This window comes from Hyperolius riggenbachi, chromosome 7 (genome assembly GCF_040937935.1).
Source record: "Hyperolius riggenbachi isolate aHypRig1 chromosome 7, aHypRig1.pri, whole genome shotgun sequence".
In the NCBI taxonomy this organism is placed as follows: domain Eukaryota; kingdom Metazoa; phylum Chordata; class Amphibia; order Anura; family Hyperoliidae; genus Hyperolius; species Hyperolius riggenbachi.
In genome coordinates this window covers 42,071,047-42,092,777 of record NC_090652.1, presented here as the reverse complement: position 1 = coordinate 42,092,777, position 21,731 = coordinate 42,071,047, and the positions used below count along the sequence as shown (strand labels likewise).

The window sequence follows — 21,731 nt, the reverse complement described above, 5'->3', positions numbered from 1 at the left end:
TGGCTTTCTAGACTATGTGATGGGGAAGCAGTGTTAAAAAATAAGGTCAAGTAAAAGATTTACCCAGCAAAGAGGTTAAAGGAACCTTGAATAACTTAGCAATAGAAACCAGAATAATGGATAAACATATCATCACTAGGCCTATAAGACAAGTCTCATTGTTACTGCTTGCAGGGTTTTAACCACTTGCCGACCGCCCACAGCCGATGGGCGGCGGCAAAGTGGATGCCGAAAGGACCGCAATACGCCCAAGGTCGTTGCGTCCTTTCGGCATGCCGGGGGAGCGATCGCGTCATTGATGACGCGCGCTTCCCCCGGCAACTGGCTCCGCCCACCCGCATCGACAACCCGCCGGCCGTTCGGAAGCGCGGGCGGGTTGTTAACCCCACGATCGCCGCTACAAAGTGTATAATACACTTTGTAATGTATATAAAGTGTATTATACAGGCTGCCTCCTGCCCTGGTGGCCCCAGTGTCCGAGAGACCACCAGGGCAGGCTGCAGCCACCCTAGTCTACACCCAAACACACTGATCTCCCCCCCCCCTGCCCCCTGATCGCTCACAGCACCCCTCAGAAACCCCCTGCCCACCCCCCAGACCACTGTTTGCACCCAATCACACCCCTAATCACCCATCAATCACTCCCTGTCACTATCTGTCAACGCTATTTTTTTTTAGTCCCTAAAATGCCCCCTGGGGACTCCTGATCACCCCCCCACCCCTCAGATTCTCCCCAGACCCCCCCCCTCTGTGTACTGTATGCATCTATCTCCCCTGATCACCTGTCAATCACCTGTCAATCACCCATCAATCACCCCCTGTCACTGCCACCCATCAATCAGCCCCTAACCTGCCCCTTGTGGGCAATCTGATCACCCACCCACACCATCAGATCGCCTGCAGACCCGACGTCAGATCACCTCCCAAGTTCATTGTTTACATCTGTTCTCTCCTCTAAACACCCACTAATTACCCATAAATCACCCATCAATCACCCCCTATCACCACCTGTCACTGTTACCCATCAGATCAGACCCTAAGCTGCCCCTTGCGGGCACCCAATCACCCGCCCACACACTCAGATTGCCCTCAGACCCCCCCCCCTTATCAATTTGCCAGTGCATTATTTACATCTGTTCTTCCCTGTAATAACCCACTGATCACCTGTCAATCACCTATCAATCACCCATCAATCACCCCCTGTCACTGCCACCCATCAATCACCCCCTGTCACTGCCACCCATCAATCAGCCCCTAACCTGCCCCTTGCGGGCAATCTGATCACCCACCAACACCATCAGATCACCTGCAGACCCGCCGTCAGATCACCTCCCAAGTGCATTGTTTACATCTGTTCTCTCCTCTAAACACCCACTAATTACCCATCAATCACCCTCTGTCACCACCTTTCACTGTTACCCATCAGATTAGACCCTAATCTGCCCCTTGCGGGCACCCAATCACCCGCCCACATGCTCAGATTGCCCTCAGACCTCACCTTATCAATTCGCCAGTGCATTATTTACATCTGTTCTTCCCTGTAATAACCCACTGATCACCTGTCAATCACCTATCAATCACCCATCAATCACCCCCTGTCACTGCCACCCATCAATCACCGCCTGTCACTGCCACCCATCAATCAGCCACTAACCTGCCCCTTGCGGGCAATCTGATCACCCACCCACACCATCAGATCGCCTGCAGACCCGCCGTCAGATCACCTCCCAAGTGCATTGTTCACATCTGTTCTCTCCTCTAAACACCCACTAATTACCCATCAATCACCCCCTGTCACTACCTGTCACTGCTACCCATCAGATTAGACCCCTATCTGCCCCTAGGGCACCCAATCACCCGCACACACCCTCAGAACGCCCTCAGACCCCAGCCCTGATCACCTCGCCAGTGCACTGCTTGCATCTATTCCCCCCACTAATCACACCTTGAGACACCCATCAATCACCCCCTGTCACCACCTGTCACCCCCTAGCACACCTACCCATCAGATCAGGCCCTAATTTGCCCCGTGTGGGCTCCTGATCACTCGGCCAAACCCTCAGATCCCCCTCAGACACCCTTCCGATCACCTCCCCAGTGTATTGATTGCATCTATTTTCCCCTCTAACCACCCCCTGAGACACCCATCAATCACCTCCTGTCACCCCCTAGCACTCCTTTCCATCAGATCAGGCCCAATACAACCTGTCATCTAAAAGGCCACCCTGCTTATGACCGGTTCCACAGAATTCGCCCCCTCATAGACCACCTGTCATCAAAATTTGCAGATGCTTATACCCCTGAATAGTCATTTTGAGACATTTGGTTTCCAGACTACTCACGGTTTTGGGCCCGTAAAATGCCAGGGCAGTATAGGAACCCCACAAGTGACCCCTTTTTAGAAAAAAGACACCCCAAGGTATTCTGTTAGGTGTATGACGAGTTCATAGAAGATTTTATTTTTTGTCAAAAGTTAGCGGAAATTGATTTTTATTGTTTTTTCACAAAGTGTCATTTTTCACTAACTTGTGACAAAAAATTAAATCTTCTATGAACTCACCATACACCTAACAGAATACCTTGGGGTGTCTTCTTTCTAAAATGGGGTCACTTGTGGGGTTCCTATACTGCCCTGGCATTTTAGGGGCCCTAAACCGTGAGGAGTAGTCTAGAAATCAAATGCCTCAAAATGACCTGTGAATAGGACGTTGGGCCCCTTAGCGCACCTAGGCTGCAAAAAAAGTGTCACTCATGTCATATCTCCGTACTCAGGAGAAGTAGTATAATGTGTTTTGTGGTGTATTTTTACACATACCCATGCTGGGTGGGAGAAATATCTCTGTAAATGGACAATTGTGTGTAAAAAAAAAACAAAAATGTGTCATTTACAGAGAGATTTCTCCCACCCAGCATGGGTATATGTAAAAATACACCACAAAACACATTATACTACTTCTTCTGAGCACGGCAGTACCACATGTGTGGCACTTTTTTGCAGCCTAACTGCGCTAAGGGGCCCAAAGTCCAATGAGTACCTTTAGGATTTCACAGGTCATTTTGAGACATTTGGGTTCAAGACTACTCCTCACGGTTTAGGGCCCCTAAAATGCCAGGGCAGTATAGGAACCCCCCAAGTGATCCCATTTTAGAAAGAAGACACGCCAAGGTATTCTGTTAGGTGTATGACGAGTTCATAGAAGATTTTATTTTTTGTCACAAGTTAGCGGAAATTGATTTGTATTGGTTTTTTTTTCGTCACAAAGTGTCAATTTCCGCTAACTTGTGACAAAAAAAAAAATCTTCTATGAACTCACCATACTCCTAACAGAATACCTTGGGGTGTCTTCTTTCTAAAATGGGGTCACTTGTGGGGTTCCTATACTGCCCTGGCACTTTAGGGGCCCTAAACCGTGAGGAGTAGTCTAGAATCCAAATGCCTCAAAATGACCTGTGAATAGGACGTTAGGCCCCTTAGCGCACCTAGGTTGCAAAAAAGTGTCACACATGTGGTATCGCCGTACTCAAAAGAAGTAGTATAATGTGTTTTGGGGTGTATTTTTACACATACCCATGCTGGGTGGGAGAAATCTCTCTGTAAATGGACAATTGTGTGTAAAAAAAAAATAAAAAAATTGTCATTTACAGAGATATTTCTCCCACCCAGCATGGGTATGTGTAAAAATACACCCAAAAATACATTATACTACTTCTCCTGAGTACGGCAATACCACATGTGTGGCACTTTTTTGCAGCCTAACTGCGCTAAGGGGCCCAAAGTCCAATGAGCACCTTTAGGCTTTACAGGGGTGCTTACAATTTAGCACCCCCCAAAATGCCAGGACAGTAAACACACCCCACAAATGACCCCATTTTGGAAAGTAGACACCTCAAGGTATTCAGAGAGGAGCATAGTGAGTCCGTGGCAGATTTCATTTTTTTTTTTTTGTCGCAAGTTAGAAGAAATGGAAACTTTTTTTTTTGTCACAAAGTGTCATTTTCCGCTAACTTGTGACAAAAAATAAAATCTTCTATGAACTCACCATGCCTCTCAGTGAATACTTTGGGATGTCTTCTTTCCAAAATGGCGTCATTTGGGGGTTATTTATACTATCCTGGAATTTTAGCACCTCATGAAACATGACAGGTGGTCAGAAAAGTCAGAGAAGCTTCAAAATGGGAAAATTCACTTTTGGCACCATAGTTTGTAAATGCTATAACTTTTATCCAATCCAATAAATATACACTGAATGAATTTTTTTTTTATCAAAGACATGTAGCAGAATAAATTTGGACAAAAATGTGTACAGAAATTTTACTTTATTTGAAAAATGTCAGCACAGAAAGTAAAAAAAAATCATTTTTTTGACAAAATTCATGTCTTTTTTGATGAATATAATAAGAACTAAAACTCGCAGCAGCAATCAAATAGCACCAAAAGAACGCTGTATTAGTGACAGGAAAAGGAGGTAAAATTCATTTAGGTATTAGGTTGTATGACCGAGCAATAAACCGTCAATGCTGCAGTGGTCTGAATGGAGAAAATGGCTCTGGTCCTTAAAGAGACTCCGAGCTCATCTAAAAAATGAAAATTGTACTCACCCGGGGCTTTCTCCAGCCCAGTGCTGGTCGGGAGGTCCCACGACAGCGTCCTGGCTCCTCTCCTAGTCCCCGCTCCGGAATGGCTGACCGGCCGCAGCCCGGGCGACACTCGGCCGAGTGTCGGGCTTCTCCTTCCGCGTATGACACGGCTGACATCACACGCCGGCTGCCTCGCGTCATCACGGCGGCCGGCGTGAAAGTACTGCGCATGCGCGATTAAAGCGTGCATGCGCCGTACTGCCACGCCGGCCGCCGTGATGACGCGAGGCTGCCGGTGTGTGACGTCAGCTGCGTCATACGCGGAAGGAGAAGCCCGACACTCGGCCGAGTGTCGCCCGGGCTGCGGCCGGTCAGCCATTCCGGAGCGGGGACTAGGAGAGGAGCCAGGATGCCGTCGTGGGACCTCCCGACCAGCACTGGGCTGGAGAAAGCCCCGGGTGAGTACAATTTTCATTTTTTAGATGAGCTCGGAGTCCCTTTAAGGGGTAGAAAGACTGTGGTCCTCAAGTGGTTAAGAACATGAAAGGCCGAACCAATATCTCTAGGATTTGGAGCTTGTACTAACTACAGGCAACAGCTGCTGAATAAATGTATGATTCAATGATTACTGTAAGCTATGACATGTGTGTTTATACCTGGACTACAGAACTTAGAAGGACCTTAAAGAGACTCCGTAACAAAAATTGCATCCTGTTTTTTATCATCCTACAAGTTCCAAAAGCTATTCTAATGTGTTCTGGCTTACTGCAGCACGTTCTACTATCACCATCTCTGTAATAAATCAACTTATCTCTCTCTTGTCAGACTTGTCAGCCTGTGTCTGGAAGGCTGCCAAGTTCTTCAGTGTTGTGGTTCTGTGATGCATCTCCCCCTCCAGGCCCCTCTCTGCACACTGCCTGTGTATTATTTAGATTAAGGCAGCTTCTCTCTTCTCTCTTATCTTTTACAAGCTGGATAAATCCTCCTCTGAGCTGGCTGGGCTTTCACATACTGAGGAATTACATACAGGCAGAGCTGTCTGCACTCTGCAGGAAGAAACAGCCTGACACTTCAGTGGAAGATAGCTGCAGGGGGAAAGAAACACACAAATGATCTCTTGAGATTCAAAAGGAAGGGTGTATACAGCCTGCTTGTGTATGGATGTATTTTCTATGTGTGGACATGCTGTACATCAACCTACTTCCTGTTTTGGTGGCCATTTTGTTTGTTTATAAACAAACTTTTAAAAACAGTTTTTAACCACTTTTAATGCGGCGAGGAGCGGCGAAATTGTGACAGAGGGTAATAGGAGATGTCCCCTAACGCACTGGTATGTTTACTTTTGTGCGATTTTAACAATACAGATTCTCTTTAAGACAAAATCAAATTGAAATTTATTTGGGCATTTTTTCTTTGGTGACTGGATTGTTGTTGATCTCTAAGGGATGGCTGCTGCACTCCTTCATATAAATAATAAGCAATTAAGTTGATACTGTAGATGTCTATGGATTTTTATTTTTAATAATAGTCTTCTTTATTAAATATGAATATACCATGCACACTTACCATTACTCCTTTGCCACATTCCATATTGTATTTTTCTTCCACACTTTTCAGGTCTTGCTTAAATCTTTCATATCCTCCAGGCACAAGGTAAGCTTTCTCTCTCAATGCTTTTTCAAAATTTGCAGCATGTTCCTTAATGACAGCTTTACATTTCTCCCGAGTCTTATTTTCATACATGGACATTAACTCTTTTTTCTTCTTTGCCATAGATTGCTTATAGGAAGAAATAAAGTAGTGAAGAAACTTGTCAAGAAATATTTAATTCTTTACTCTATACTAGATTTGATTTCACCCAGCCCTCACCTTGATAACATGAAGGCAGAGTGTAGGTTCGATGGAAAGTTAATACAATATGCAACTCAGAAAACCATAGATAGATTCCCCTCAATAAGGGAGAATATACAGCCCCCCTTCCCACAAAAAAAAAAACCTTATGAACAAGAAGTCTGTAGCCTACATTAATTTGCTTTGCAGAAATAATTGAGAGTTACCGTATTTTTCGTAATATAGGACGCTCCGGAATATAAGACACACCTCAGCTTGATTCACTAACCGGCGCTAAGCTGATTAGTGAGCCTAAACATATTGTGGGCACAAACCAGGGCGATAGGAGGTTTGCGCCCACATATAGCCCACAGCTCCGCACAGTGGACGCACCAGGTTTAGTATATACTGTATGTTTTTTTTTCCCCTGATTTTTGCCCTCTAAACCTAGGTGGGCTTGATTCACTAACCGGCGCTAAGTCTTAGTGCCGGAGTGAAAAGCCACTTAGTGCCCCTTAAGTAGCATTGCGTGCACTAAAAGCCATGCAAAGTTAGGGATGCTCGGGTAGTGCTTTTTATTACCCGCCCGGATCCGGATCCGGGTACCCAGATATCCGGATCCGGGTTTTCGGGTCCGACCTTGCGGATATCCGGATCCGATCCGGATATCCGACCAAATTACCCGCGGGTACCCGACCTATTCGGGTATCTGGATAGAAAACCCGGAAGTGCCCTTTAAATAGCTTTAAAATGTTTTTTAGGGTAAATGATGCATGTAGCATCATGTTTTTTTTAAAGGGAAATGCTAATTAATTATTTGGTGGACACAAAATAAAAAAAAAAAAAAAAAAGCTGTCAATTAACACCAGGACTAGGTTCCAGACAACGGTCGTGCAGCCCACATTGTGTCCAAAGTCCAATCGCACAACTGGGACATGACAGTTTTCAGCCCAGACACCTCCAAAAAAATGACACCGCAATTGTGTTTTGGGTTGAATATAGGTGGCGGTATCAGCAGCAGTGGCCTGTGGCACCGTGGCGGCCAGATTGGGAAGGTGAAGATTCTCCTGCGGCCAGAATGGGATGCTGTGGCTTTTCTCCCTGTGGCGGTTGGGGGTTGAGTGGTGCGGCTGGTGGTAGCGGCAGAAGGATGTGGTGGGTCCCGCATTCCACAACCACTGTCTGCAATGCTGATCCTCCGTGCCAAACCCACCGACGCATCCTCCTCCTCAGAGTCGGAGCTGACATCCCCATCCTGTGGATGGTAGTCACGGTCCTTCATCCCATCATCAACATCATACCCCCCCTCCTCAAAACCCAGAACATCCTCCTCAAACTAACAGCCCTGAGTTCAATCGCGGCGCCTGGAGCGAAAAGCTCGCTGACTGAGGGTAGGCTGCCCGCTGGGGTTGACACTGACACGGCAGACCTTCTGAGGGTGGCTGTAATGTTGCTCCCTGTCCTCTCGCCCTTGCTGCCCCTCCCACAGCTGCCGGTGCCAGCAGACATAGTACAACTTATACGTGATGATGTCACCAGATGATGTGGGGTACATTTACTTTAATAAAATCGGGGTTGGACTTTACATCAAATCAGCACGGAGTGACAGACCGCAGAGTAGAGGACAGACAGTGCACACTGTGTTATGGTGGCGGCCTGGCGGGTACACACGGTGCGTTCCTGCACTCGATTTCTTGCTCGATTCCCGTCGACTCGATTATTTCTGACATGTCTGATATGTGTTTCGATGGATAGGTCGATTTGGCATACTTTACATGTGAATCGACCTAACGATCCATCGAAACGCAAATCGGACATGTTGGAAATAATCGAGTCGACGGGAATCGAGCGGGAAATCGAGTGCGGGAACGCACCGTGTGTACCCGCCAGGCCGCCGCCATAACAACTAACTGCAGTACTAACTACAATACAATAACACACTAATCCTGCACAGCACACACAGACACAGACAGGACCTAACTGAGTGAATGAAAGAAAACAATTACAAGCTAGCTAGCTACAAAAAAACAATAGAACAATAGCGTAGTGAAGGTGTTTAGCACTCAAAGCTTTAGGTTTATCACTGTATACAGCACTTGCTAAGCCAGCACTGGAGCAAGTCTGTCAGTGACCAGCCAGCCACACAAGCAAGGACGATCTGTCTCATCTAGTGTTGTCCGGATCATGAACGATTTGGATCTTTGATCCGAATCTATTTTGTGAGTCGAATCATCCGAATCGTCAAAATGAGTGATTCGGATTGCAAAGGGGGCGGGGCCAGGAGCGACACGCCCCCTCTCAGCGGGCAGCGGGGTCCTGGAAGCAGAGCAGAGATGGATCGCTCTGTTGAAGGGGAGGCAGCCTTGCACAGCCACAGGTAGATGAGAGAGGGGACATCGGTGCCACTGCCAGATATGTGTAGAGCACACATACTGGCTGAAATGTGCTGCTCATTATAGGCTGTCTGTTCCGTAGTTGTGCACAGTGAACACATTGGAAACTTTTGGCTCAGCTCAGTAACGTTACAGGCAGCATGCTGGGCTAGGACAGGGCAGGCACTGTGATTGCAGGGCAATATGATCCTCCTGCACTGCTCTAAACAGCTGCACTTTACTTCTGGGAATGCTTTGGGGAATGGGAGTTGGGAGTATACAGATGAACATATAGGTGAAATATATGTAAAGCATAATGATTGCAGCATGTGGGTATTGTGTGCAAACAAACATTTCTGCTCTCTGCTCTATTCGTCCCTCCTCCCTTCTCTGTCCACTCACTGCCCTCTGTCCATCTTCTCCCCTTCTCTGTGTGTCCACCACCCTTCCCTTCTCCTGTCCTGCTAGTCATTTCACCCCTGAACAGTGGCGGCTCCAGGAATTTTATTTAGGGGGTGCTACCCAGGTGCTGGACTAATTTCCGGGGGAGCTGACGACAAAAAATGGGTGTGGCTGTAACCTGCGGCGAAAAAATGGGCGCGGCAAAAAATGGGCGTGGTCATGACCGTATGAGGGCGGGGCTAGCTGTAATTTAACGTGAACCCAGGGTGAGAGTGATATGGTGGCTGCCATATTTATTTCCTTTTAAACAATTCTAGTTGCATGGCAGCCCTGCTGATCTATTTGGCTGCAGTAGTGAACTGAATTACACCAGAAACAAGCATGCAGCTAATCTTGTCAGTTCTGACAATATTGTCAGAAACCCCTGACCTGCTGCATGCTTGTTCAGGGTCTATGGTTGAAAGAATTAGAGGCAGAGGACCAACACGGCAGCCAGGCAGCTGGTATTACGTAAAAGGAGATAAATATGGCAGCCTCAATATTATTCTCACCTCGGGTTCCCTTTAAAAGTGCAAAGACAGAGGGCCCAAGTTTTAGTGATCCTTTCCCCAGAAAATTCACATAATTATGCAGGTTTTCTCAAGAAAATACACATAATGTGAGCAGATTTGAACAAAAAACATGTTCAATAACCCCAATATGCACAATCGGTAGCAGATATGACCCCAATACGCACAATCGGTAGCAGATATGACCCCAATATGCACAATCGGTAGCAGATATGACCCCAATATGCACAATCGGTAGCAGATATGACCCCAATATGCACAATCGGTAGCAGATATGACCCTAATAGGCACAATCGGTAGCAGATATGACCCCAATATGCACAATCCGCAGCAGATATGACCCCAATATGCACAATCTGCAGCAGATATGACCCCAATATGCACAATCCGCAGCAGATATGACCCCAATACGCACAATCCGCAGCAGATATGACCCCAATATGCACAATCCGCAGCAGATATGACCCCAATATGCACAATCGGTAGCAGATATGACCCCAATATGCACAATCGGTAGCAGATATGACCCCAATATGCACAATCGGTAGCAGATATGACCCCAATATGCACAATCGGTAGCAGAAATGACCCCAATATGCACAATAGGTAGCAGAAATGACCCCAATATGCACAATCGGTAGCAGAAATGACCCCAATATGCACAATCGGTAGCAGAAATGACCCCAATATGCACAATCGGTAGCAGAAATGACCCCAATATGCACAATCGGTAGCAGAAATGACCCCAATATGCACAATCCGTAGCAGATATGACCCCAATATGCACAATCCTTCCTCAGCAGTTTTGACCACAATCAGCACCACCTGAAAAAGAAAAGAAAAACCCATTTACTCACCTACAGCCAGAAGACCTTCTTTCCTGACCTCCTGTCCCGACCTCCTTGTGGCGCGCAGCGCCCGCGCGTCCACGATCCTCTTCCTTCCCGACGTCACGAGACTTCCTGCCTGCATGCTGAGAGCAGGGCTACGGGAAAATGGCCGCCCGAAGCCCTGCACTGCAGACTCAAAGTCTGCAGAACAGGGCTTCGGGCGGCCATCTTACCGTAGCCCTGCCTGCTGCTCCGTGCTGCCGCTGTGTGAACTGACTTGGCTTCTTTTAGACGCCTGAAGTCAGTTCACTCCAGGGGGTGCTTTGAGGGTGCTTGGACAATTCTAGGGGTTGCTTGAGCACCCCCTTGCACCCCCCTGGCGCCGCCCCTGCCCCCGAATGCTTCCCTTGTAAAATGATCCGAGATTCGGATCAAAGATCCGGATCTTTTCAATGGCTCCTGATCAGTGAGGGGAGATGTCAGTTGTCATATGACAGCTTAATCTCCCCTCTCGATGGGTGCGATCGCGTTGGGAGCAGTAAAAGCAGGTGGCGTAAATCCTACACCGCATGTTTGTTTGTGTGTGTGTGTATGTGGTGGGGGGCAGGGATGAAGGTTGGGGGCGAGGGGCACCACGGGGGGGGGGGGGGGGGGAGGGGGCACAGGCTTTCTCGCCTGCAGTGACAAAATGGTTAGAGGCGCCCCTGCCTGTGTGTCCCCTCCTGTGTGTGTCTGTGTCCTCTCCTGCTCCCCATGTGTGTGTCTGTGTCCCATTTAGCCCCCTGTTGTCCTCCTCTTCGTGTCTGCTCTAGCCCCCATCCCCACCATATCTCTGCTCTAGCCCCATCCCCCCTGCATGTCTCCGCTCCAGCCCTCCCCCCCTATCTCCGCTCCAGCCCCCTCCCCAACATGTCTCCGCTCCCCCGGGTAACAATAAATGCACCTCCCTATGGATTCCAGCTCTGGGTGGTCCTCTCCGCCTCCATCTTGTCAGTGCTACACCTGTAAAAGAATCATTAGCGGCAGAGCGACTCACCTTCCTCCAGCAGCAGCGATCTGCAGACATCTTGCGTACCGCGAGGCTTCCCCTAGTGACGGCTCATGTTAATGATTCAATGGCCTTGATTCACTAACTGGCACTAAGCCGGTTAGTGTGCCTTGGCCTTGATTCACTAACCGGCACTAAGCCAGTTAGTGTGCCTTATCACTTAGTGGGCACAAACTACAGCGCTAACCTTATCTGAGGTTAGTGTGCCTTATCTGAGGTTAGTGTGCCTTATCTGAGTTAGTGTGCACAAGATGCACAAAGCTACATCGCACACTGCACCGCGCACAGCGTAATGCGTCAATCTTGCTATACTGTATATGATGTGACCATAAGGTCGCATAGGATGTACACTGATGCGCCGTTTAGGTTGCATCCTATGCAACCTTAATGTCGCATCATGTACAGTATAGCGGGTGCGATGTTATCGTGCAGGGCGCGAAGCAGCTGTGTGCATCTTTTAGTGTGCACAAAGCTACTTAAAGAGAAACAAAGCTAAAGTAAAGAAAATATTCTATACATACCTGGGGCTTCTTCCAGCCCCATACCCACTGATTGATCCCACGCCGCCATCCACCTCTGCCCGCATCTATGAGAACTGGCTCCCCGCTCTTCCGCCAGTCGGAGCCAGTCTAGCGTAGCAGAAGTGCGCTCTTTGCGTATCTCTGCCGCAGCCACTGGAGAGATACGTAGAGGGCGCACTTCTCCATTGTAGCCCGGCTCCAATGACGTCAGTGACGGGAGCCGGTTCTCGTAGATGCGGACAGCGGTGGATGGCGGTGTGGGATCGATCAGCACGTATGGGGTTGGAGGAAGCCCCAGGTATGTATAGAATCTTTTCTTTACTTTAGCTCTGGTTCCCTTTAAGGGCACTAAGTTCAGATAAGGCACATTAACCTCAGATAAGGCACACTGGGCTTGAATCACTAACCGGCGCTAAGCCGGTTAGTGTGCCCTAAGTGTTAGTGGGCGCAAACCACGGCGTTAGGTGGTTTGCGCCCACACAGTTGAAACAATCCCACTCACTGCCAGCGCGGGTAATAGTGCGCGCTGCTGGCCTTTAAAAGTTGCACCTGATGCAACGAAAATGATGCATTGGGTGCTGTTAAGCAGCCGTCTATTTACACAGCGAAAATGATGCATCGGGTGCTGTTAAGCAGCCGTCTAATTACACAGCGCAGCGTTGCGATCAGCAGCAGCACTGCACTGGGGACAGCCATGTGTAACACGGCGGTCCCCCTGGGGGAAAAGAGAGCGATCGGAATTTTGGCAAAAATTTTGGCAAAAAAAATTATTTTTTTAACTTTCTGTGCTGACATTTTTCAAATAAAGTAAAATTTCTGTATACATGCAGCGCGAAAAATGTGGACAAACATGTTTTGGATAAAACAAAACCCATTCAGCGTATATTTTTTGGTTTGGGTAAAAGTTATAGCGTTTACAAACTATGGTGCAAAAATTGAATTTTCCCATTTTCAAGCATCTATGACTTTTCTAACCCCCTGTCATGTTTCATGAGGGGCTAGAATTCCAGGATAGTATAAATACCCCCCAAATGACCCCATTTTGGAATTCACTGAGAGGCATAGTGAGTTCATAGAAGATATTATTTTTTGTCATAAGTAAGCGGAAAATGACACTTTGTGATAAAAAAAAAAAAAAAAGTTTCCATTTCTTCTAACTTGCGACAAAAAAAAATGAAATCTGCCACGGACTCACCATGCCCCTCTGTGAATACCTTGAAGTGTCTACTTTCCAAAATGGGGTCATTTGTGGGGTGTGTTTACTGTCCTCGCATTTTAGGGGGGGTGCTAATTTGTAAGCACCCATGTAAAGCCTAAAGGTGCTCATTGGACTTTGGGCCCCTTAGCGCAGTTAGGCTGCAAAAAGTGCCACACATGTGGTATTGCCGTACTCAGGAGAAGTAGTATAATGTGTTTTGGGGTGTATTTTTACACATACCCATGCTGGGTGGGAGAAATATCTCTGTAAATGACAATTTTTTAATTTTTTTTACACACAATTGTCCATTTACAGAGATCTTTCTCCCACTCAGCATGGGTATGTGTAAAAATACACCCCAAAACACATTATACTACTTCTCCTGAGTACGGCGATACCACATGTGGCACTTTTTTGCACCCTAACTGCGCTAAGGGGCCCAAAGTCCAATGAGTACCTTTAGGATTTCACAGGTCATTTTGAGAAATTTTGTTTCAAGACTACTCCTCACGGTTTAGGGCCCCTAAAATGCCAGGACAGTATAGGATACTAATACTGATATAATACTATATACTCCTATACTGTTATACTCCTATACTATTTTTTTTACACACAATTGTCCATTTACAGAGAGATTTCTCCAACCCAGCATGGGTATGTGTAAAAATACACCCCAAAACACATTATACTACTTCTCCTGAGTACGGCGATACCACATGTGTGACACTTTTTTGCAGCCTAGGTGCGCTAAGGGGCCCAACGTCCTAATCACAGGTCATTTTGAGGCATTTGTTTTCTAGACTACTCCTCACGGTTTAGGGCCCCTAAAATGCCAGGGCAGTATAGGAACCCCACAAGTGACCCCATTTTAGAAAGAAGACACCCCAAGGTATTCCGTTAGGTGTATGGCGAGTTCATAGAAGATTTTATTTTTTGTCACAAGTTAGTGAAAAATGACACTTTGTGAAAAAAAAACAAAAATTAATTTCCGCTAACTTTTGACAAAAAATTAAATCTTCTATGAACTCGTCATACACCTAACAGAATACATTGGGGTGTCTTTTTTCTAAAATGGGGTCAGTTTCTGGGGTTCCTATACCGCCCTGGCATTTTACGGGCCCAAAACCGTGAGTAGTCTGGAAACCAAATGTCTCAAAATGACTGTTCAAGGGTATAAGCATCTGCAAATTTTGATGACAGGTGGTCTATGAGGGGGCGAATTTTGTGGAACCGGTCATATGCAGGGTGGCCTTTTAGATGACAGGTTGTATTGGGCCTGATCTGATGGATAGGAGTGCTAGGGGGATGACAGGAGGTGATAGATGGGTGTCTCAGGGGGTGGTTAGAGGGGAAAATAGATGCAATCAATGCACTGGGGAGGTGATCGGAAGGGGGTCTGAGGGGGATCTGAGGGTTTGGCCGAGTGATCAGGAGCCCACACGGGGCAAATTAGGGCCTGATCTGATGGGTAGGTGTGCTAGGGGGTGACAGGAGGTGATTGATGGGTGTCTCAAGGTGTGATTAGAGGGGGGAATAGATGCAAGCAATGCACTGGCGAGGTGATCAGGGCTGGGGCCTGAGGGCATTCTGAGGGTGTGGGCGGGTGATTGAGTGCCCTAGGGGCAGATAGGGGTCTAATCTGATAGGTAGCAGTGACCTAATTAGTGGGTGTTTAGGGTAGAGAACAGATATAAACACTGCCCTTGGGAGGTGATCTGACGTCGGATCTGCGGGCGAACTATTGGTGTGGGTGGGTGATCAGATTGCCCGCAAGGGGAAGGTTAGGGGCTGATTGATGAGTGGCAGTGACAGGGGCTGATTGATGAGTGGCAGTGACAGGGGGTGATTGATGGCTGGCAGTGCCAGGGGGTGATTGATGGGTGGCAGTGACAGGGAGTGATTGATGGGTGATTGACAGGTGATCAGTGGGTTATTACAGGGAAGAACAGATGTAACTAATGCACTGGCGAATTGATAAGGGGGGGTCTGAGGGCAATCTGAGCGTGTAGGCGGGTGATTGGGTGCCCGCAAGGGGCAGATTAGGGTCTGATCTGATGGGTAACAGTGACAGGTGGTGATAGGGGGTGATTGATGGGTAATTAATGGGTGTTTAGAGGAGAGAATAGATGTAAACACTGCGTTTGGGTGGTGATCTGATGTCGGATCTGCGGGCGATCTATTGGTGTGGGTGGGTGATCAGATTGCCCGCAAGGGGCAGGTTAGGGGCTGATTGATGGGTGGCAGTGACAGGGGGTGATTGATGGGTGATTGACAGGTGATTGACAGGTGATTGACAGGTGATTGACAGGTGATCAGGGGGGATAGATGCATACAGTACACAGGGGGGGGTGGGGGGGGGTCTGGGGGGGGGGGGGTCTAGGGAGAATCTGAGGGGTGGGGGGGTGATCAGGAGGGGGCAGTGGGCAGGGGGGGAGATAAAAAAAAATAGCGTTGACAGATAGTGACAGGGAGTGATTGATGGGTGATTAGGGGGTGATTGGGTGCAAACAGGGGTCTGGGGGGTGGGCGGGGGGGGGGTCTGAGGGGTGCTGTGGGCGATCTGGGGCAGGGGGGGGGAGAAATCAGTGTGCTTGGGTGCGACATAGGGTGGCTGCAGCCTGCCCTGGTGGTCCCTCGGACACTGGGACCACCAGGGCAGGAGGCAGCCTGTATAATACACTTTGTAAACATTACAAAGTGTATTATACACTTTGTATGCGGCGATCGCGGGGTTAACATCCCGCCGGCGCTTCCGTATAGCCGGCGGGATGTTGCGGCGGGCGAGCGGTGACAGGCGACGGCGGAGGATCGCGTCACGGATGACGCGATAGCTCCGCCCATGCCCTTACAAGGACCGCCGCCTCTGTGGGTGAGCCGGTTCTTAAGGGCTCCACTTCCCGGCCGCCCCTGTGCGTTAGGCGGTCGGGAAGTGGTTAAGGTCACATCATGTACAGGATAGCGGGTGTGATGTTATCATGCAGTGCGCGATGTAGCTTTGTTCATCTTTTAGTGTGCACAAAGCTACTTAAGGGGCACTAAGTTCAGATAAGGCACACTAACCTCAGATAAGGCACACTAACTCAGATAAGGCACACTAACTCAGATAAGGCACACTAACTCAGATAAGGCACACTAACTCAGATAAGGCACACTAACCTCAGATAAGGCACACTAACTCAGATAAGGCACACTAACTCAGATAAGGCACTCTAATCTCAGATAAGGCACACTAACCTCAGATAAGGCACACTAACCTCAGATAAGGTTAGCGCTGTAGTTTGTGCCCACTGTGGCCTTGATTCACTAACCGGCACTAAGCCGGTTAGTGTGCCTTAAAGGGGAACTGAAGAGAGAGGTATATGGAGGCTGTCCTGTTTATTTCCTTTTAATCAATACCAGTTGCCTGGCAGCCCTGCTGGTCTATTTCTCTGCAGTAGTATCTGATTAAAACCAGAAACAAGCATGCAGCTAGTCTTGTCAGATCAGACTTATAAGTCTGAACCACTGAAACACCTGATCTGCTGCATGCTTGTTCAGGGGCTATGGCTAATAGTATTAGAGGCAGAGGATCAGCAGGGCTGCCAGGCAACTGGTATTGTCTAAAAGGAAATAAACATGACAGCCTCCATATACCTCTCTCTTCAGTTCCCCTTTAACACTTAGTGGGCACAAACTACAGCGCTAACCTTATCTGAGGTTAGAGTGCCTTATCTGAGGTTAGTGTGCCTTATCTGAGGTTTGTGTGCCTTATCTGAGGTTAGAGTGCCTTATCTGAGGTTAGTGTGCCTTATCTGAGGTTAGCGTGCCTTATCTGAGGTTAGTGTGCCTTATCTGAGGTTAGAGTGCCTTATCTGAGGTTAGTGTGCCTTATCTGAGGTTTGTGTGCCTTATCTGAGTTAGTGTGCCTTATCTGAGGTTAGAGTGCCTTATCTGAGGTTAGTGTGCCTTATCTGAGGTTTGTGTGCCTTATCTGAGGTTAGTGTGCCTTATCTGAGGTTAGAGTGCCTTATCTGAGGTTTGTGTGCCTTATCTGAGTTAGTGTGCCTTATCTGAGGTTAGTGTGCCTTATCTGAGGTTAGTGTGCCTTATCTGAACTTAGTGCCCCTTAAGTAGCTTTGTGCACACTAAAAGATGCACAAAGCTACATCACGCACTGCACCGCGCACAGCGCACACAGCCTTAAGGTCGCATCATGTACAGTATAGCGGGTGCGATGTTATAGTGCAGTGTGTGATGTAGCTTTGTGCATCTTTTAGTGTGCACAAAGCTACTTAAGAGGCACTAAGTTCAGATAAGACACACTAACTTCAGATAAGGCACAATAACTCAGATAAGGCACACTAACTCAGATAAGGCACACTATCTCAGATAAGGCACACTAACATCAGATAAGGCCCACTAACCTCAGATAAGGCACACTAACTCAAATAAGGCACACTAACCTCAGATAAGGCACGCTAACCTCAGATAAGGCACACTAACCTCAGATAAGGCACACTAACCTCAGATAAGGCACACTAAACTCAGATAAGGCACACTAACCTCAGATAAGGTACACTAACCTCAGATAAGGCACACTAACATCAGATAAGGCACACTAACTCAGATAAGGCACACTAACTCAGATAAGGCACACTAACCGGCTTAGCACCGGTTAGTGAATCAAGCCCTAAGTGATAAGGCACACTAACCGGCTTAGTGCCGGTTAGTGAATCAAGGTCCATGAGTCATTAACATGAGCCGTCACTAGGGGAAGCCGCGCTGTACGCAAGACGTCTGCAGATCGCCACCGCTGGAGGAAGGTGAGCTGCTCTGCCTCTAACTATTCTTTTACAGGGGTAGAGCTGACAAGATGGAGGTGGAGAGGACCACCCAGCACTGGAATCCATAGGGAGGTGAGTCGCTCTGCAGTTATTGTTACCCGGAGGAGAGGAGACATGGGGGGGCCAGCAGACCACACAGGGGGACAAGGCAGGGAGTCCCCGAAGTAGCGGCGGTTCCTATCAGCGGGTGGTTTTAAGTCGGGGATCCCTGCCTTTGGACGGTAAGTTACAAAGATCTACTGTAGGTTCTATAAGCAGTGTATGCATTGTTACCAGGCCAGATACACCTCACTGGCAGAAACTCACTTACCCCACATAATAATATAAATCCTTACTACAAATGCTAAGAGAGCAGTGTATCTATGTTATAAAAATAATATACCGGTACTGTTTGAGTGAAGCCTGGATCTTTACAGTTTGGAATATTCTGGTAGCAATCCAGAAGAGTCCCAACAATTAATACAAACCAAATTAAAAGCTTAATTAGCTCATGAAAAGTACCTGATATTCATTTGCTATGCTATTCAGGCCACCTTTGTTATGTTTTGTTATGTTAATCAATGGTGCCCATTCAGGTGTTATTGATTGTTTATTGAGTCATTGATGCCTTAATAGAACTAGCATTTGTGCACAATCTGCAAATGGCTACTAGAGATGGCCCGAGCGGTTCGTCTGGTGGGTAGTTCGCGCGAATATCAGCTGTTTGCATCTGCGGCGATCAGCGAACACATAGCGTGTTCGACTCGCCTCCTATACTTCATCATTGGGCTAAACTTTGACCCTCTACATCACATCACAGTCAGCAGACACAGGGCAGCCAATCAGGCTGCACTCACCCATGGACCCACGCCCCCCCCCCCCCCCCCCCCCCCCATAAAAGGCAGCAGCGCCGGCCATGTTCTCAGTCTGGTGCGGATGCTGTAGAGAGAGGAAATGAGAGACATTGCAGCAGAGACAGGGACAGTAAGCTAGGCGCTTCTGTGTATTGCTGATTGATGATAGCACCCCAAATCAAAAGTCTTTTTGAGGGCTCATATTGTTCTATTTGTTGTGTGTGTGTGTGTGTGTGTGTGTGTGTGTGTGTGTGTGTGTGTGTGTGTGTGTGTGTGTGTGTGTGTGTGAGACACACTGGTCACACACACTGCATACAAGAAAACACAGGCATTGCTGGTCTCTGTAGTTCACAACTATACGCTTCTATCTGTATTGCAAGCAAGCCCAGCACGCTGTCTATCATATAAGTTGTGCTTAGCTTCCAACTGTATCTGTTATTGACATCTGTCTGTCTGTGACGCTTACACTGATTGCATGTACAGGACACTCATTAGTCATTTGTTGAGCTGTGTAGTTCTACTATACTCTTCTATCTATATTGCAAACAAGCCAGTACACTGGCTATTACATAAGCTGTGCTTAGCTTCCAACTGTATCTGTGATTGAACGTACAATATTTCCACAATATGCAAAAAAATAACAGGCAGAGGCAGGCCACCCCGCAGGTATTTTTGAGGTTGTGCTGGCATGTGGTCCTCAGCCAAAGTACAGTGTTTACAAAGTACGTACCCTCAACCCCCAAGATTGACAGGACGTAGTTGACTATTTAACACAGAACATCTCATCTTCCTCAGCTTCCACATGCAACTGTGACATATCTTCCTCCTCATCCTGCTCTGATTTGGGCACCCCACAACTATTTAACACTCAGCCGGCAGCCACCACTGCTGCTTCTAGCACCACAATTGCTCCATTTGAGAGTTCGCATTACTTATTTACACAGGTTTGTGGTGAATTTGCTGATGCAGGAGCATTATTGGTACAAGATGAAGGTGATAAGGATGTTACACCATCTCATATGTCTGAGTTAGGCATCACTATAGATGTAAGGTGTGAGGATGATGAAGTACCAGTTGTTGGTGCAGTTTTAGAGATGTCTGATATGAACAAAGCTGTGGATGATGATGATGATCACAGCTTGTGGCAGTGTCTGGTGACATCTATCGCCACCTAGGGACAGCCAGCCAACATGCACTTCAACGCCAGCTGCTCCCACCACCATCACAATGCCATTAACCCAGAACTCACCAGTGTGGACATTTTTTTTGTCTGCCTCAGATTACAGCAATGCCATCTCTACTCTCTGCCACCAAAAATTGAGTCGGTAAAAAAGTAACACTCACCTAGGGACAACAGCCTTACAAAGGCACTTGATCAACAAGCACAAACACCAATGGGATGAGCGCACGAGGAAAAGCAGCACACAAATGCAACGCCACCCTCTGCCTCCTCTTCCTCCTCCAGGTGCAGCTTCTTCAGCCGCTTTATCCTCTGATACCCTTGCACCTTCAAAGCCACCCTTCTCCACTCCGCCTCTCACCTTGTGAAGTTCCTGCTCCTCTGCCCACAGCCAGGTGTCCGTTAAGGAAATATCTGAGCGGAAGAAGCCAATGTCTGCCAGTCACCCCCTTGCCCGGCATCTGACAGCTGGCTTGGCGGAACTGTTAGACCACCAGCTGTTACCATACAAGCTGGTGGACTCTGAGGCCTTTATGAAAATTTGTGGCGATTGGGACACCACAGTGGAAGATACCAAGCCGCAATTATTTTTCAAAAAAGGCGATACCCAAACTGTACCGTGATGTTGAAAGGCATGTGGTGTCATCTCTGGCACAAAGCTTTGGGTCAAGGGTCCTTCTGACCACGGATGCCTGGTCTGCAAAGCATGGTCAGGGCAGGTATATTACTTATATGGCACATTGGGTAAACCTGGTGACCTCTGGCAAGCAGGGAGTACGTGGTTGTGCAGCAGACCTAGTTGTGACACCTACAGGGCTTGCAGGCAGGCCTGCCGCCACCCAGGGCAGTTTCTAGGCTAAAATATACCCAGGACGAGGGTGTAAAAATTGAGCCCCCCCCCCCGCGGAGCCAGGTATAGGTGCCCTTAGTTTGGCCAGGTATAAGTGCCTGCAGTTTAGGTTAGCCAGGTCTAGTTGCACTCAGTATAGGTAGCCAGCTATAGGTCCCCCAGTATAGGTAGCCAGGCATAGGTACCCCAGTATAGGTAGCCAGGCATAGGTGCCCCAGTATAGTTGCCCCCAGTATAGGTTAGCCAGGTAGGTGCCTCCAGTATAGGTAGCCAGTATAGTTGCCCCCAGTATAGGTTAGATAGGCAGGTGCCCCCAGTAGAGGTTAGATAGGTAGGTGCCCCCAGTACAGGTTAGATAGGTAGGTGCCCTGAGTACAGGTTAGATAGGTAGGTGCCCCCAGTACAGGTTAGCTAGGTGGGTGGCACCTCTAATAGCGAGCCAGAATAGTTGCCTCCAACATAGGTTAGTTAGGTGCCTCCAATATAGGTAGCCAGTATATAGTTGCCACCAGTATAGGCTAGGTAGGTGCACCCAATATAGGTTTGATAACTAGGTGCCCCCAGTATAGATTCAATAGGTATATGCCTCTAGTATAGGTTAGATAGGTAGCTGCCCCCCAGTATAGGTTAGATAGGTAGCTGCCCCCCATTATAGTTTGGATTGGTAGCTGCCCCCAGTATAGGTTAGATAGGTAGC

At 47.8% G+C, this 21,731-nt stretch overlaps 1 protein-coding gene across 1 annotated transcript in view; it reads right to left on the bottom strand.

Annotated features, from left to right (window-relative positions):
* LOC137525493 (guanylate-binding protein 4-like) overlaps positions 1-21,731 on the bottom strand; it is a 300,578-nt gene that overhangs the window by 90,056 nt on the left and 188,791 nt on the right. Inside the window, exon 7 of the mRNA XM_068246612.1 lies at positions 6,145-6,357. Coding sequence (XP_068102713.1) covers positions 6,145-6,357 — 213 coding nt within the window. The remainder of the gene's footprint in view (positions 1-6,144; positions 6,358-21,731) is intronic.